Source organism: Xyrauchen texanus, chromosome 2 (assembly GCF_025860055.1).
Source record: "Xyrauchen texanus isolate HMW12.3.18 chromosome 2, RBS_HiC_50CHRs, whole genome shotgun sequence".
In the NCBI taxonomy this organism is placed as follows: Eukaryota; Metazoa; Chordata; class Actinopteri; order Cypriniformes; family Catostomidae; genus Xyrauchen; species Xyrauchen texanus.
The window spans coordinates 27,385,158-27,403,783 of NC_068277.1; the positions used below are offsets into that span (position 1 = coordinate 27,385,158).

The 18,626-nt window shown below is 36.6% G+C and overlaps 1 protein-coding gene across 1 annotated transcript; it reads left to right on the top strand.

The window, feature by feature from the left end:
• Positions 1-3,682: 3,682 nt before the first annotated feature.
• On the top strand, positions 3,683-13,957 carry LOC127652952 (inactive serine/threonine-protein kinase VRK3-like). The gene is given in 17 exon segments (XM_052139417.1): positions 3,683-3,947; positions 5,330-5,437; positions 5,990-6,088; positions 6,199-6,294; positions 6,409-6,481; positions 6,483-6,535; positions 7,736-7,791; positions 7,866-7,931; position 8,569; positions 8,652-8,733; positions 11,060-11,162; positions 11,281-11,373; positions 11,451-11,583; positions 11,682-11,802; positions 12,221-12,279; positions 12,401-12,537; positions 13,120-13,957. Coding segments are annotated over 17 exon segments (1,464 nt in total). The 5' UTR covers positions 3,683-3,775; the 3' UTR covers positions 13,132-13,957.
• Positions 13,958-18,626: the final 4,669 nt, after the last annotated feature.

The following is an 18,626-nucleotide window of genomic DNA, read 5'->3' on the forward strand; positions in this document are numbered from 1 at the left end:
TGCAGAAACCCTGCACATGAGTTTTACAGAAGAATTCATCTAAGTGCTTTTATAAAATCAGAAGCTTCACATTTCTGTCTTTAAACCCTCCAAAAATTGTCCCCATTCACTTCCATTGTAAGAGTCTCACTGTAACCCGTTTTTTTTTCTCTCTCTGTTTAAAAAACGGACGGATGAGTCTTATATATTTGTGTGTGGTAATCAACATTTCAACACAAATGCTTTCGTTTGAGCTTAACTTGTATTAAACCTGGAATATTCCTTTACTATAACATACAAATTATACAAACAAGGGAAAGAATGTAATCTCAGTGATTTTGATCGTGGCATGATTGTTGGTGCCAGACAGGCTGGTTTGAGTATTTCTGTAACTGCTGATCTCCTGGGATTTTCATGTATAACAGTCTCTAGAACTTACATCGAATGGTGCCAAAAACAAAAAACATCCAGTGAGCGGCAGTTGCTAAGAGAGTTCAATGGAGAATGTCAAGACTGGTTCAAGTTGACAGAAAGGTTACAGTAAGATAACCACTCTGTACAATTGTAGAGATCAGAATAGCATCTCAGAATGCACAACACATCAACGTTTAAAGCGGATGGGCTACAACAGCAGAGGACCACATTGGCAACTTTATTAGGATGATTATCGTGTTCCTAAAAAGGTGCTCCAGTGAATGTATTTTTTTTTTTGTGTTGAAAACTTTTATAAATCTTAGCTGACATGTGTATTTATAGATTGACAGCTTTCAAACCAGGTCTGTGCATTTGACAGATTTAAGAGAAAAATGCAAACCTACAAAAGTGTAGGTTGCAGGGTTGGGTGTAATATGATTTCTAAGTAATTAATTTAATTACTAGGCCAACACTGAGTGCTGTGCATTATATTTTAAATTCTAGTTATCAGATTTGTTACTGACTTTCAATTAAGATAATTAATTGCAAGTACATTATTTGGGTTACACATTTCTAAAATAGTATTTTGTAGATTTTGAAACATTATGTACAGTAATGTACAGTATGTTTCTGCCTTTCTGTGACAGCTGAAGGCCATATGCCCCCTAATAGGTCATTGTAAGGGAGAAAGGTGTGTTGCTCAGACGGTGTTTGACTTGTGTGTGACAATGAGCGAGGAAATAGACATTTAGAATTCGTTGAGCAAAACCTTTACCTTTTTTTTTTGGTGAAGTGTTTGAGAAATTGCTTATGTAATTAACACAGTATGGTTACAATTTATGGAATTAGTATTTTTAGTGGATTACTTTGAGTAACTTACCCAACACTGGTAGTTTGTGAAAACCATAACTAAATCCACTCTTCAAAGTGTGATCAAAAACCACTACATTTGCTTACAAGTGCTTGCAAGGTAACAAAGACCAATCATAATTCATTATGCCAGTGTGTGTCAGAGACAAAAGATTGATCACAATGCAGTATGCTAATATTACGATGACATCACTCTCGGATCAATAAAGTTGAATACAGTTACTCCTAAAACATTTGCTACAGTTAGGGGAGCTATTCCATCTGGTGGGTGTTCGCTTTGAGTAAAAGCCACTCTTTAATGTCTACAGCTTCCTTTCCGGGATCAGCTGATCACCCATTTGGTAACATCTTTTTTCTAAAACAAAAAAGGGAGAAACCATAAATGGGATTATTTTTTGAGAACATTATTTCTGCCCCAAATACCTTTTTTATTGGAATACCCTTTTTAAACATTTAAATTGTAAAAAAAAAATACAACGACAATTTTCCTCAGTAATAAAGGAAAGGAAAATATCCTCTTGATCCTCAAGTTTTATAACAGTTGTTAGAGAAATTCAAATCTGCCATACTGAAACACAATGCTCCTTTTACCAGATTTAGTAAAGAATCTGTTCTTAATTTTTGATCATTATGCTAAATTATGAAGAGACATTGGTATGTTTCTTACAAGTAATATAATTTTCAATGCATTAAGAATATTTTCTTTGGGATTTTGAGTAAGATCCCCAAAAGGATGTTCATGCCTTTAAAAAAAAAAAAAAAACCCACACATGCACATTTTATACAAATAATATTCATATATTGTGCATTCAGGCAGCTTTATTTTTCACATTTTGTAATTTTGCAGCCTCATCCTAAAATGCTAATTACATTTCACATCGGTCTACACTCCAAACCCCATAATGACAAAGCAAAAAAATGATTTTTGATAACTTTGCAAATGTATTAAAATGGAAACTGAAATATCACACTGACATCAGTATTAAGGAGTTTAGGGTGAAAATTTAATTCACCCTAAACTCCGGAATTATTTGAAGCACCTTTGGCAGCGACTACAGCCTCAAGTATTTTTGGTTATGATGCGACAAGCCTTGTAAACCTGGAGTTTGGGATTTTCTGCCATTCTTCTCTGCAGATCCTCTCAAGCTCCATCAGGTTGGATGGGGACCGTCGTTGTACAGACATTTTCAGATCTCTCCAGAGATGTTTGATTGGGTTAAAGTCTGGGCTCTGGCTGGGCCACTCACGGATATTCACAGAGCTGTCCCTAATACACTCTTGCGTTGTCTTGGTTGTGTGCTTGGGGTCATTGTCCTGTTGGAAGATGAACCGCCAGCCCAGTCTTAGGTTCTGAGCACTCTGGACCTGGTTTTCATTAAAGGATATCGCTGTAGTTTGCTGCGTTCAGCTTTCCTTAAACCCCGACCAGTCCCCCAGTCCCTGCTGAAAAACACCCCCAGAGCCTGATGCTACCACAGCCATGCTTCACCGTTGGGATGGTATTGCATAGATGACGAGCAGATTCCTTCCAAGCGGGCATTCATGTGTCTTGCGAGGAAGAGTGGCTACCATCTGGCCACTCTGCCATAAAGCCCAGATCAGTGATGTGTTGCAGTGATGGTTGTCCTTCTGCAACTTCCCATCTCCACAAATGATCTCTGGAGCTCAACCAGAGTGACCATTGGGCCTCCTTGTCCTTCTCCCATAGTTTTGGCCAGGCAGTCAGGTTGTTCCAAACTTCCATTCAAGAATTATGGAGGCCACTTTGCTCTTGGGAACCTTTAAAGCAGCCAAAATATTTTTTTTCTTTCTTTTTTTTGTAACCTTCCCTGCTTCTGTGCCTTAACACAATCCTGTCTCTCAGCTCTGCAGGCAGTTCCTTTGACCTAATGGCTTGGTTTTTGCTCTGATATGCATTTTCATCTGTGAGACCTTATATAGACATGTGTGTGCCTTTTCAAATCATGTCCAAACAATTGAATTTGCAACAGGTGTACTCAAAGTGTCTCAAATCTAAAAGATAATCCAGGGAAATAGGATGCACCTGAGCTAAATTTCAAGCGTCATAGCAAAGGGTCTGAATATTTGACAATGTAGTATTTCAGTTTTTTTCTTTTTAATAAATTAGCAAAGTAATCAAAAAAAATTGTTTTTCTTTTTTTGCTTTGTCATTATGGGGTATTGAGTGTAGATTGATGTGAAAAAAATTATAATTCAAAGTATTTTAGCATAAGGCTGCAACATAACAAAATGTGAAAAAAATGAACGGGTCTCAATACTCTATTGTATGTACGTGTTTGAAGAAGTAATAAAGTGCCTTGCTGAAAATAGAAGTTTTCTTTTTTTCCTTTGCGTGTCGTATCACGTAAAACTCTAGAGATCACGTGATTTGATTCGGTTATAAGAGGTTTTTCCTGCAGTCATCAGACTTCTACGTTAGAGTTTTCCTTTGTCACTGACTGACATTTTACGTGGATAAACCTACGTCCACGAGGTCTAATTCGCCGTCAGAATGGTGAATTTCTGTCCACGGTGTGGTACAAAGTTGCATCCTGGTTTTAAATTTTGTCCGTCTTGTGGCGATAAACTCCCAACAGAAGAGCCAGCAGAACCTGAAACTTCACAACCATCAGATCCGTTTTCAGACTCTGTGCTTCATCCTGCGGGCGTTAAAGAAGGTAAATGTAGGTTCCTGTTTAACATTACTTATCCAGAACGTCCCATATATATATTAGCACACACACACACACACACACACACACACACACACACACACACACACACACACACACACACACAATTGGTTTTCAATGAAAGAGCTGGCCAAAGAAATATTAAATTACTGAAGATTATGCACGTGTAAACAACACATATTACTGTCAAACTCTTGATTTTGACTTAAAGTAACACCTTGAATATCTTAAATTAAGTCATGCCTGCATTGTTTAAATGTTGGAGTGTATTACATAATAACAATTTAACAAACCAGGTGTTTTGCTGGTTTTGTTACTACAGTGATAACTATATTGCTGTAGGGGTTTTAGGACAATTCAGGTTAAAGATGACTTCGAGGTAAGGTGCAGGGTGATCCAGCTGATGGAATGATTTCACTGAACTCGGATGATTTATAGAAGGAAAACCAACTTTAATTTGTAGAATTAATAAATGATATAAAGATGAATAGTGAATAAATTAAACTTAATCAATGCATATAAATAAAACACACGTAGACTAAGACTGGTGATACACTGATTTATATAAATCTAAGAGTACATCATCTTGTCTGCGTGTAAATTAGTAAGTCAAAGTATGAGGTGAGAAGAGTAGAGTTGAGGTCTCAGAATTGAAGGCAGTTGCAGAGAGCGGAAGAGCAGAGAAAATTGCAAAAGTTCTATATGATTAAGCAATGACTCAAGGTGTCAGGTCAGGATGTTATAACCTATTTAGGTGCAAAAAATGTGGTTGGGGTGAGGGGTAGCACACAGGCCCCTTTGCATATTGTGTTTAGGAAAAACTGTCGTAAACCTCAGCAAGATATTCAAAAGTGGTCGAGACTTCCTGTTTCATGTGCATCGACAGTACATTGTTTAGATCATAGCATAGGAAAACCCATACAAGGTCTCAAACTCAAAGGCCTCCTACGGTCAGAAAAACTCACACAAACTCGTATACAAGCGTATGTAAAGAAAATTATGTAATTTTCTAGCATACATCTTGAGCACAAAGGACTACATGGATCATATGAATGTATATATGAATGAGTACATAAATGTGGCTTCAGAGCTGATTATAATGGATTACAGGTATAATATTGCATAAGCAAAATATAAAAGTAAATAAAAATATAAATGAAAGTAAATCTTCAGGCCACATACATCAAAGTAAAGGAAAGCTTATTTATTTTTATAGCCTATTTAAAGTAAATCCCATGTTTTTACATATGTCCTCTGATCTAAGTAATACAACTGCATAAAACAAACACAGAACTACGAGACTACACAGAACTAAAAGACCTACATTCAATTCAAAAGACAACAATATATATATCTTTTTTTTTTTCTCCAAGTTTTAAGTCCTGCTGAGGACTCCCACATTGCACTGATTCACCCATATTTGCGTTCACCACGACGAAAGGCCTTGAGTGGCACACCCACAGAAACTGTAGAATGTGCAGGTGGGTCTGATGGCATTGTGTGGTTTCATAGTAGAGACAATGGTTTTGAACTTGTGTGAAAGACATTTTTTATTTCAGATAAGAAGTTTTTAACATCTTCTCAAAAGCTAGTCAGAGAAAACTGTCAGAGAAAACAACTTCAGTTATAACTCAAACTCCAGGTTAGACACACTGCTTTGCAAGACAAGACATTATCTTTACATTTACAGTAGCATGTTTTATTATAGCCATATGCAATAGCTTATTTTCTAGCTTTTTCACACAAGAAATGTTCTAAAAGGTCAGGTCATTTTTATTTGTATAGCGCTGTTCACAACATGCATCGTTTCAAAGCAGCTTTACAGAAAATTATGCTATAACAGAAATTGAAGTTGCAGTGTCTGTAATGTATTAAAGTCATAATTGTACAGGTTAATGAAAAACATGATTATAGATTATGCCTTTAAAAGTTTTTATATATTATTTGTCTTTAGACCTCCAGTTAGCAAGCCAATGGTGACTTTATTACAAAAATGTATTCTTCTAATTCAAAAATCAAATGTTTTATTGCAGATAAGGTGTCTTTGTCATCTCCTAAAATAGGGAAAGGATCCCCTCAGGTTAAAGAACAAGAGGGATATCAGACTTCTTCAGTCACACTTCCAAGTCCAGGTTCACGTAGTAAATTTCAAAAATAACCTCATTATTACAAATCTGCTAAATTTTAAATCAATAGTTTTATGGGTGCACATTGGGATATGTTGCATACTTCTTTATTATAGGTAAGTATTTTACGTCACCTCGAAAACATAAGACTTCCCCCCAGATTAAGGACGAGGAGGCAAAGCAAACCTCTTCTGTTATATTGCAAAGCCCAGGTAAGATGCACTGTATAGAGGAAAACTGCTCTTGAAAATCTTAAAGTGATTAGGTCAGGTTTCTTTCTTGTATTTTGTACTAAATGTTACTATGTTATTGTGTATGGTTTTTAGTTAAATGCAAATCCAGGAAGCAGGTGTGTGCTGTTGAGCCTATTCTGGAAGGCACAGTGGTTTGTGACCAAAACGTGGAAGCTGGTAGAACTGTTGTGGCAAACAGATTTAGACATTACTTATGCAGGTAATCCTTTTTAATATCTAATTAATGGATGGGGATGTGGGTTAATGCAACCATGATGTTTTTTTCTGGGAAAGCCATGTCAAATGCTTTAAGGATTCCTCCTGGGATTGTGAAAACAAAAGATAACAATAATGTAATGCACTGCCTGGCCAAAAAAAAAAAGTTGCATATCCTAATATTCTGTTGAACTGCCTTTAGCTTTGATTACGGCTTGTATTCATTGTGGCGTTGTTTCAACGAAATGTATTTCTATCCAGAGTTGCATAAATTCGAACCACTCCGTAAAGTATTTTCCACCACATCCCAAAGACTTTCAAGGGGTTAAGGTCAGGACATGTGTGAGAATGATTCCTCATGCTCCCTAAACCACTCTTTCACAATTTGAGTCTGATAAATCTTGGCATTGTTGCTCTGGAATATGCCTGTACCATCAGGGAAGACAAAATCCATTGATTGGGTAACCTGGTCATTCAGAACCTTCAGGTAGTCGCTGAAACTTGACTTGACTAATTGAAGCAAACTTGGATCATAAGATCACAGTGGGCACTATGCATGATAGGTGCATCTTTTCATGCGCTTCCTTTCTTACCCTGACGTGCCCATCGCTTTGGAATATTGTAAATCTGGACTCATCAGACCACATGACCTTTTTCCATCGCTCCACAGTTCAATCTTTATGCTCCCTAGCATACTGAAGTAGTTTTTTTGATTAGCCTCACTAACAAGTGTCTTTCTTGTGGCCACACAGCTGTTTAGTCCTAATCCTGTAAGATTTCATCACATGGTGCATGTGGAAGTGCACTTTCCCTATTAAACATAACCACGAGTTCTACTGTGGATTTTTTTTACAATGTGACTTAAAGCGTTTTAGTGATCTCTAATCACGATCATTCAAGATTTGTTTCCGACCACATTTCTTCCATGAAGCGGACGGTTCACCACATTCCTTCCAGGTTTTAATAATGCCAATTCTAGTGATTTCAGCAATCTCCTTCATTGTTTTCTTTGCTTGATGCATGCAAATAATTTGCCCCTTCTGGATCACAGTAACATCTTTTCCATGACCACGGTATACGTCAGGCTTTTAAGTATCTGCTTATTAAATCCAATTGGCAACTTTATTTTTGGCCAGGCATTGTATATTAACTCCCAGTGCCTTATGATTCCATACATTTGTTTTGTCTCAAAATTCTAACTTAGTGTGCCCGGCTAATCAGCACTTGGACTCAAATGGATGCAAACACATCTTGAGACTGGTATGTATCGTTTTCACATAATGTAGTGTGTTTAAGCATGCATATTTCTGATGTTTATGGCTCTTCTTCCTCAGGGTGCTAAAGAAGGACACCTGTTCAATGAGCAGAATTTTCATCTGAGAGCAGCCAAACCTGATGCAGTAATGTAACTTTTTACAGTGAATATATAATAGACCCAGTTAAGCACAGTTTGGATTTGTGCTCATTATCAGAGTTTTCTCTTAGTTTGCTCCCAGTCAGACAGATTGCGGGTGCAGATTGCAGACTCAAAAATGTGTGGAGACAAAAAGATTTCTTGAATGATAGTTTGATGAATGGATAGTGTTTCAGCTGCAGTCCTCTGTTACAGTACATTGATTTTCAGTAAGGACCTGAAGCTGTGAGAATACAGCATGGAAATTAATCATTTGAAGATAAGACATGAAATCGTACTGGAATAGTGCAGAGATTTCGAGTTCATAAACAACAAATGGAAATTCAAAACATACAGAAGCCAATAGTGGCTATGTATTAATGTTTCTGTCTTGTTTTTTTGAGAACATACTAAAAAAAATTATAGTAAAGTATAAAATGATAAACTATATATAATGTACTTAAAAAAAAAACAGAACTCCCTAAAAGAGAAGGCTTTACCATAATTTAGTAAATGGCCTAATATAGAAACAAATTGTTTTGCTTTAGGTAGTTTTTCATTTTTGTAGAATTTATTTGTAAAGAATGGGACTGTGACCACTGCACAGGTTGGCACATGGGTTGATTCTTCTCAGGTGACTGAAGGGTCCAAAACATATTTTCCTCAGCAAGAACAAAAAAAAGAAATATAGCTCATTACCAAAATGCATGTTTTTCTGTGTCAAAAGTGGATAAATGGTTGAAATTGCACAAAATGGACTTCCTTGGGATCCCATCCTGTGAGGGATTTGGCCTTTACGAATCATACAGGTTTGTGGATTTGTATCATTTCTTCCCAAATGTTTCGATGGAAACAATATTATCCATAGTTACCTACAGTGCATTTATTACAAAGTAGGGCTGCACCTAACTATTTTTTTTTAATCTATTAATTTAACGATTATTTTTTTTGATTAGTCGATTAATCTAACAACTAATTTGCTGATTTTTCTAAAAAAAAAAAAATGTTTTATTATTTCTTGATTAATATAAAAATTAATTTGAATAACCCAAAATAAATATAAAAAACTTGTCTCATTAATATTTTAATAAATGATCTTCTCTTAAATGTATAAGAAACAAAGTGCACTGCAGGGCATTTTACAGTCCAACATGAATTTTATTTTGGAGAGATTTTATGTTGGACTGCTAAACTCGAGGTTGCACAATGTTTTGATATTCCTCCTGAAAGTGACTTGAATTTTACATTTGTTTCATTTATTTTGTTGTTGGGTGTAACGCTGATAGAACAAAGACGACAGGAAGCAAGACTTCAAGGCAAGGTGCGTCTTTTAATTCCCCTTTTTTTTAGTGCCCACAATATTCACACAATCTTTTTAGTATCCACAATTTCCATCTAGTCGAACGCTGAGTTTGTTGTCAGTTTCTCTCCCCTCCTCTGTGGCTGCTGGCATTTTTAACCGCTCTCCTCACTCTACTGCAATTAGAGACAGGTGTTAGACATAATTTGGCCCAGGTGTGAGCGCCCTTACCGCTTCTCTCTCCCGGACGGGCGCTTGACCACGCCCCCGCTGCCACATTGGGTTTGCTAAATGTAGATTACTTTAATTATATTTTGGAGTGATTTTAAGTAAGAACTTGTTCAATTCGAGTAAAAGAAAAGTGCAATCTACATTTAGCAAATCAACAACAAAATAAATTAAACAAAATTAAAAATTCAAGTCACTTTCAGGAGGAATATCAAAACATTGTGCAACCTCGAGTTTAGCAGTCCAACATAAAATTATTTTCAGTATAATTAGTACAATTTCAGTAACACTTAAATGTTTTTCTAACAGGAATAACTCAAACTTGTGCATTCTTAATCAACACTCAGTAAAAGAAACATTTGTAACAAAACATTTCACAAGGTAGGAACCTAATAATGAAAATTATGGGTCACGATTGTGAAAGTTGGCTGAAAATTAATTGTCAAACAAATAATTATGATTATGACTATGATTACTGTTTTAGGACTATGATGATTAATTGTTTGTTTTAGGTGTTTCATGAATATGATTATTAATTACCATACAAACTCACTGTGTGTGCTTCATGCACACAACAAAGTCATTTATACAAATTTAGCTTGGGTCAAATAATAAAATAAGGGTATTTGATTTCCTTTTCAGGCTTCAAAAACGTATGAATGACAGTCAAATAAAATTATAAAATAATTTCTTCAGGGAATCCATGCTTAAACCGGGCGCTGCCATTTCAATTGTTCCATTGTGACGCATGTAATGCAAATCAACGTATTTATGTAATCGATTACGTCGATGAATCGTCCCAGCCCTATTACAAAGACATTAACCTTGGTGCAGTGCTTAAGAGCTCAGTGTTTTTTAGGTTCATGTCATTCACAACTATTTGCTGACATAGAACATTTTGTTCACTTTGAATCATATGATACACATACATTTTCATGCTAAATAAATTTGTTGAAAAAACAAAACACATTATACTTTTATGCATGGATTGATCCTCTTGATACACAAACAGTATTGAAAGTATCAATACTTAGACACCATCCATCCCTACTCAAGAATTAACCATGGGCAAAAATGTGAAAACTTAAAGGTGCTGCAAGTGATTTTTGCCATTCTGGAACTTTCACGAGACTGAGCTATTGAATTGGATATTATTGAGACTAACACGCAAGACCTTCTATACCGAGAGTACAACTGCCATGCTTTAACCATAGGAGAGAGTGTAACCATCCATTGCTGCCATGTTGGCAGGGGGTCAGGACCCATTTGGGGGTCTCAGCATACTTAAAATTATTTAAAATATGATAATTATTATAATCCAACTTACTGAAAATGCTAAAAATTTAAAAACTCACTTCAACAAATTGCCTTTTTAATGAAGAATATACAGTACTAAGACATTTCTGGAATCACAAGTTTTAAGGAAATATCTTATAAATATAAAATAGCCTACCTGGGGGGGCCTTTGAATATTCTCTCCAACAATGGGGGTCCTTTGAGTCCAAACGGTTAAGAACCACTGGTTTACAGCACCTTTAAGATTGGTATCTAAAAGAAGATCAGGTCCTCATTGTACATTGAGTCTGACAATTTACACTTCCATATAGGTTTTTAGTTTTCCCAAGCATGGACCAAACTCTACAGTCGGTCATTGATGAAGGGACTGGTTCTCTATCTGAGAAAACTGCTCTCCAGCTGGCACTACGACTAGTGAGTTTGTAATTTAAAAACTTTACTCTTAGATGTGCTGCAATTTCCCTAAAGATACCTTTCTCAGTGAGAAGGCTGTATATTGTGCTTCTTGTTTAAGTGTGTGTATGTGTTGTAGTTGGATTCACTTGAATTTATCCACGAGAAGGAGTATGCTCATGCAGACATCCATGCAGGAAATATTTACATCAACACTGACAGTCACACAGAGGTCAGTAAGCATGCCCCTTACGAACTGAACGCAAGGCTGTTCAACTATTAGGATTCAATTGTGTGTTTGTCTTTCAGGTTTTCTTATCTGGCTTTGGGCATGCATTTAGGTTTTGCCCTGGTGGAAAGCATGTGGAATACCGGCAGGGTAGCCGCATCGCTGACCAGGGTAACCTCAACTTCATCAGCCTGGATTCTCACAAGGGGGTTGGTAAGAGTCCCTTACAAATCTCTGTCAATGCATTATTTACATTATTTAAGAGAGCAAGTTTAATTTGTGTTTATGTGCATGCATATATTATTTTGAAGGTCCCTCTTGTCGCAGTGACCTTCAGTCTTTAGGTTACTGCATGTTGTCTTGGATGACGGGCACATTACCCTGGAGTCCCCTCACTCACACAAGCTCCACTATTGCTACAGAAAAGGAGAGGTAACAAAAACCTCAAACACCATTATTCAGGCTTCTATTTGCTTGGGATGAATTGGTGTAGTGGTTAAATCTCCGAGCTGGTAACATGAAAGTTTCTGATTCGATTCCCTTAAAGAATGAGGCATAAGCTATCAACATTATGCCATAGGGTAAAGCCTTCAACCTCAGGTTTCTCCCGGTGGACTGTCCTTGTAATAAGTGCACTGTAGGATGCTTTGGATAAAAGCATTTGCTAAAGGCCTACTTAACATAATATACTCTACATGCCTTTATGATCCTAAAGAAATACAACTTCTGAATTTAGAATCTTTAATGGATGAAAACACTGCACAGAGACATTAAATGTGTGTTTGTAAGTTTTCAAAGAATTAACAAACAGGAAAGACTGCATTTGTCTTTTGAAAGTGTTGTTCTACAGGTATATTTCTGATTTCACTGGACTTGTGAGTGTCTGTTACAAAAAGAAGAAAGTTTCCAGTGAGCATTCATATTTTTATGCTGCATATAGTTACAATGATTTACACCTGGACTAAATGTACATTTATGTATTTATTATTGATGGTGTGTATGTGAGACATTGGTATTTTGTGCAATTTAGGTGCATTACTAGAATACTTGTCCAATGTGATGACCCTGCAGTACACGGAGAAGCCAGACTACTCACTTCTGAAAGCTAGGCTTCGTGAGGGCTTGCAGAAGATGGGTGGGAGTCTAAAGGAACCGCTGGATCTGCAGGTAACACTTATTCCAATATACGTAAAAGCATACCTGTCAAAAAAATGTGCATATAGAAAATAAAACCTATTTTTAGGGCCAGTAAGATTTTTTTCACATTGTGACATTATTTTCATGAGTGATATACATCTTACCCCCCCAATTCTCATAAGCAGCGTGGGGAAATTATTATTATTTTTTTAATTGTTATGTATTTACACCTCATAGTTGCACTCTCTTGGTACTGCCTTTTTAATTTTTTGCTGATTTTAATTTGAAAAATAATTAGAAAAAAACATCCTTTTTAAAAAACATTTTTTTATTGTAAAACAAAATAATAAAATGTCCGGATGTGTTGTGATAGTGAGAATATGGGGGGTAAAATGTGCGTGAAGGTCTTGGAAATAATGTCATAATGGAAAAAATATAAATGTAGGCTTTTTTTTTCTTGATGTAAAAAATAATTTCACTTTTTTGTATTGATATTGGGTTAAATATGTCCAGGTCTCATGACCGGTTTCATGACAATTACCCACAAATACAGTACTCCTATAAATTGTCTGCATATTAACCTCTGTCTGGCTTGGTTTGTTTCATTCACAGGTGAAACCATAATGAGAACAGTAAACAGACATGAAATTTGAATGTAATTGTTTTTATGGGATGTTTAAGAGAGCTTTATGTTTTTAAAAGCAACTTTTTTTTTTTCTTTTTTTTATTGCTGTTTTTACAATATTTTAACACCAATTTTGTCTTTTTTGTCGTTTTCTTTCACTCAGTGGTGTGTAATTGCTGTGATAAAGCTATTTTAAGCTGCAAATGTGAATATTGCTATTTTGCCATTTTATCCGGGTTTTTTTTTATCTTGTTTTACACTCACATTTCACTTTATTAGCCCATCTGCCTCCAGGTTTGGCATTCTGAGATGCTATTCTGCTCCTTACAATTGTGCAGAGTGGTTATCTGAGTTACCGTAGCCTTTGTCAGCTTGAACCAGTCTGGGCATCTTTCATCAACAAGGCATTTCCGTCCACAGAACTGCCGCTCACTGGATGTTTCTTGTTTTTGGTACCATTCTGAGTAAACTCTAGAGACTGTTGTGTGTGAAAATATCAGGAGATCAGCAGTTAAAGAAATACTCAAACCAGCCCATCTGGCACGAACAATCATAGCACGATCAAATCACTGAGATCACATTTGTTTCCCCATTCTGATGATTGATATTAATATTAACTGAAGCTCCTGACCCCATACCTGCACGATTTTATGCATTTCACTGCTGATACATTATTGGCTGATTAGGTAATCGCATGAATATGTAGGTGTACAGGTGTATCTAATAAAGTGCTCATTGAGTGTATATTTTACACTTTTTCTTTTTTTTTTTTTTTTTTTTGCATGTTTGGGAAAGAAAATGTTATGAATATCCTTTCTCATGTATCCATAAAATGCATTGTACCTGTCTAATAAACAGCTACACCCAAATCTGATCTTATGTCATTACGTACAACTACCACAAGCCGGCACAAACGTGACGTTGATTTGAATGAAAATGAATTCCAGCTGAACTGAAAACACCTGGTTCTTTTTCCACACTGAACGAAAATATTGCATCCATTTTCAAAAAGAGAGGCGCGAAGAGTAATGCAGGTTGATTAACTCGCTTATGCTAAATAATATTATCATATGTATACATATATATATATATATATATATATATATATATATATATATTATTAGTGTATTATCAAGAAGTCCACCAAAGATGAAACGCCGCCGAATGGCAGAGCTGGAGCCGTGAATCGAGAGACTCATCCAGAACTACGGCCAAAGTCAGAGTGAAACGATTATAAAGGCTCATGTTATCGGCGTAAGTCGTTTTTTTTTTTTCTTTAAGTCGTTTTCAGGATAAAAGGTGTCGATTCAGTACTAAAGTGTAGGTGAGTTGTGTCGTAGGTGTGTGATTTACAGGACTCGCAGCAGACGGACCACACCGATGCCTGTATGATGTTTCTGTCCGACGGAAGTGCTGTCATTCCCGCTGCGCTGAGTGGTGCTGCAGGAGTGAGGGACCTATTAAACCTCTGTTAAGACCCCACTCACTACACACCTGAGCTCATGTTTTTTTTTATCTTACTCATCTGGATAATCAGGTCTGGAACAATGAAAGTCATGCAGAAATAAGCGTAATCTAGCTGTTTAAAGCATTAATTTGGGGGTCCTCTGCCTTTTAACAATGTAACACTGTATCTGTTGACTTGGATTTTATAGTAATATGGGTCAAGAACCGTTAAAAGCATCTGGCATTAGTTCCAGTGCAGTGAAAGTAATTAAAGCAAGTCATCTGCTTCACTCAGTTATGACCGAGCTCTGTTCTCTCTCTAGTTTGGAGGAAAGAGAGTCCTTCTCAGGCCTGGTCAATGCCATTGTGTATGTAAGCAACTTCAAACTGGATTTCCACACGAACTCTGTCTGACCTGGTATGTTTTTTTTGTCCACTTTTGATTTTCGTCCTTTAAAAAAAGTGATTAGTTATCATTGATCACTTTTTCATTTGTCTGAGGTTACAAAGATAAAATATGGTTTGTATGTTGTTGTCTTCAGGTAGATTAGTTATAAAATGTAATCAGCTACTGATTACACGTTACACAACTAAAATTATAACCAGTAACGTAATTATTTAATTCGACTTTTTAAGGTAATCTATTATGATTACTTTTAAATGCATTTGTACATTTCTTGTTGCATGTTTGATAAATAGAATTTTAAGTGTGTTTAAAAAATCTAGTGAAGTAACTATTTACACTGATCATTAAACATGGGTAAGTATTAAATCGCATTAAAAAATTTAACTAATCTAATTATTCACTCCTAATCTAATAACAAGACCTTGGGTTTTGTAATCCGATTATGCACTTCTAATCTAATTACAGGTACTTGGGATTTGGAATCAGATTACTTATTCTATATTACATGCAGTCTATTACTACCTTATGCTGGTTGCCCAAATGAAATGATCAAATATGCTTTTGTTTATATACTTAAGACGGACATACACGGTGTGAGGTCATGAGCCCCTGCACACGTTACGAGTCAGTTTATCTGATAATCGTATAGATGCAGTGGTACACAACGACCTGGCGAATTCCATTGAATTCTGAAATAATTATTATATTATTATAAGACATAAAGCCAGAGGAGGACATTACTTTCGTTCCTTGTAGCTTACAATTTAGAAATAAAAAAAGGAAACCATTGGCCAGGTGCTGCATTAGCGGAGAACTCAATAGCCGGTTTTATATATATATATATATATATATTATACACTCACCTAAAGGATTATTAGGAACACCTGTTCAATTTCTCATTAATGCAATTATCTAATCAACCAATCACATGGCAGTTGCTTCAATGCATTTAGGGGTGTGGTCCTGGTCAAGACAATTTCCTGAACTCCAAACTGAATGTCAGAATGGGAAAGAAAGGTGATTTAAGCAATTTTGAGCGTGGCATGGTTGTTGGTGCCAGACGGGCCGGTCTGAGTATTTCACAATCTGCTCAGTTACTGGGATTTTCATGCACAACCATTTCTAGGGTTTACAAAGAATGGTGTGAAAAGGAAAAACATCCAGTATGCGGCAGTCCTGTGGGCGAAAATGCCTTGTTGATGCTAGAGGTCAGAGGAGAATGGGCCGACTGATTCAAGCTGATAGAAGAGCAACTTTGCCTGAAATAATCACTCGTTACAACCGAGGTATGCAGCAAAGCATTTGTGAAGCCACAACACACACAACCTTGAGGCGGATGGGCTACAACAGCAGGAGACCCCACCGGGTACCACTCATCTCCACTACAAATAGGAAAAAGAGGCTACAATTTGCAAGAGCTCACCAAAATTGGACAGTTAAAGACTGGAAAAATGTTGCCTGGTCTGATGTGTCTCGATTTCTGTTGTGACATTCAGATGGTAGAGTCAGAATTTGGTGTAAACAGAATGAGAACATGGATCCATCATGCCTTGTTACCACTGTGCAGGCTGGTGGTGGTGGTGTAATGGTGTGGGGGATGTTTTCATGGCACACTTTAGGCCCCTTAGTGCCAATTGGGCATCGTTTAAATGCCACGGCCTACCTGAGCATTGTTTCTGACCATGTCCATCCCTTTATGGCCACCATGTACCCATCCTCTGATGGCTACTTCCAGCAGGATAATGCACCATGTCACAAAGCTCGAATCATTTCAAATTGGTTTCTTGAACATGACAATGAGTTCACTGTACTAAAATGGCCCCCACAGTTACCAGATCTCAACCCAATAGAGCATCTTTGGGATGTGGTGGAACGGGAGCTTCGTGCCCTGGATGTGCATCCCACAAATCTCCATAAACTGCAAGATGCTATCCTATCAATATGGGCCAACATTTCTAAAGAATGCTTTCAGCACCTTGTTGAATCAATGCCACGTAGAATTAAGGCAGTTCTGAAGGCGAAAGGGGGTCAAACACAGTATTAGTATGGTGTTCCTAATAATCCTTTAGGTGAGTGTGTGTGTGTGTGTGTGTGTGTGTGTGTGTGTGTGTGTGTATGTATGTGTGTGTGTATATATATATATATATATATATATTTGCACACACACAGGTGGACAGATGTTTGGAATAATGTACAGATTTTGCCTTTTCGGAAGCAAATTGGTACTTTAATTCACCAAAGTGGCATTCAACTGATCACAAAGTATAGTCAGGACATTACTGATGTAAAAAAACAGCACAATCACTTTTTGAACACATGATTTATTTTTTATCAAATCTAGACAGGCCCCATTTCTTGCAGCTATCACTCCAACACCTTATCCTTGAGGAATAATGATAAATTGCTAATTTGGTTCTAGAAAATCACATTATATCAAACCCAGTTGAAAAATATTTTGTACATTAAGTGAAGTTTAACATTGTCTTTGTATTTGTTTTTGAGTTGCCATAGTATGCAATAGACTGGGATGTCTTAAGTTCAATATTAGGTAAAAAATGGCAAAAAAGAAATGGCTTTCTCTAGAAACTCATCAGTCAATCATTGTTTTGAGGAAGCAAAAAAAAACGATTTCATACATACAACGATGTACACTACAGTCTTCAAAGTCAAAGGACAACTGGCTCTAACAAGTACAGAAAGAGATGTGGAAGGCCAGATGTACAACTAAACAAGAGGATACGTACATCAGAGTCTCTAATTTGAGAAAAAGATGCCCCACATGTCCTTTCATGTACAACAGAAAAGAGAGGACTCATGGGTGCAGGCCTTATGGGAAGAATTGCAAAGAAAAAGACACTTTTGAAACAGAAAAACAAAAAGAAAATGTTAGAGTGGGCAAAGAAACACAGACATTGGACAATAGATAATTGGAAAAGAGTGTTATGGATCTTAACCCCATTGAGCTTTTGTGGGATCAGCTAGACTAAGGTGCGTGAGAAGCGCCGGACAAGACAGCCACATCTATGGCAAGTGCTACAGGAAGTGTGGGGTGAAATGTCACCTAAGTATCTGGACAAACTGACAGCTAGAATGTCAAGGATCTGCAAAGCTGTCATTGCTGTATATGGAGGATCGCTGAACTCTCTAATGTAGTTTAAGAAGTTATGATTTTTTTTTTTTTTCAAATTGAAATAGTAATTTTTCACATTATTAATGTCCTGACTATACTTTGTGATCAGTTAAATGCCACTTTGGTGAATAAGAGTACCAATTGTATTTGTAATCTTTCCATAAGAGCAAAATCTGTCCATTATTCCAAACTTCTGGCCGTGTGTGTGTGTGTTTGTATGTTGTCCTACATTTGACAGATTCAGATTTCAAAGGGAGGCTGTGTCATTTCATGACTGCATACATCAATCATAACAACAGTGTGTTGCTGTCAGTACTGCATGATAATAAAGTGCACAAAATGAACAAGATTAAAAGGAAAGTGTGCAAAAGACGCGCACTGTTTCTGCCGGTTATAGGCTACTTGGATTTAATTTAAACGCAAACATGATGTTTAGTGCAGAATTGGTAAATTAGTGGATAGGCTACCTGTATTATTCAGCTTTTAAATGTAGGCTACGACCTTCTCATCTG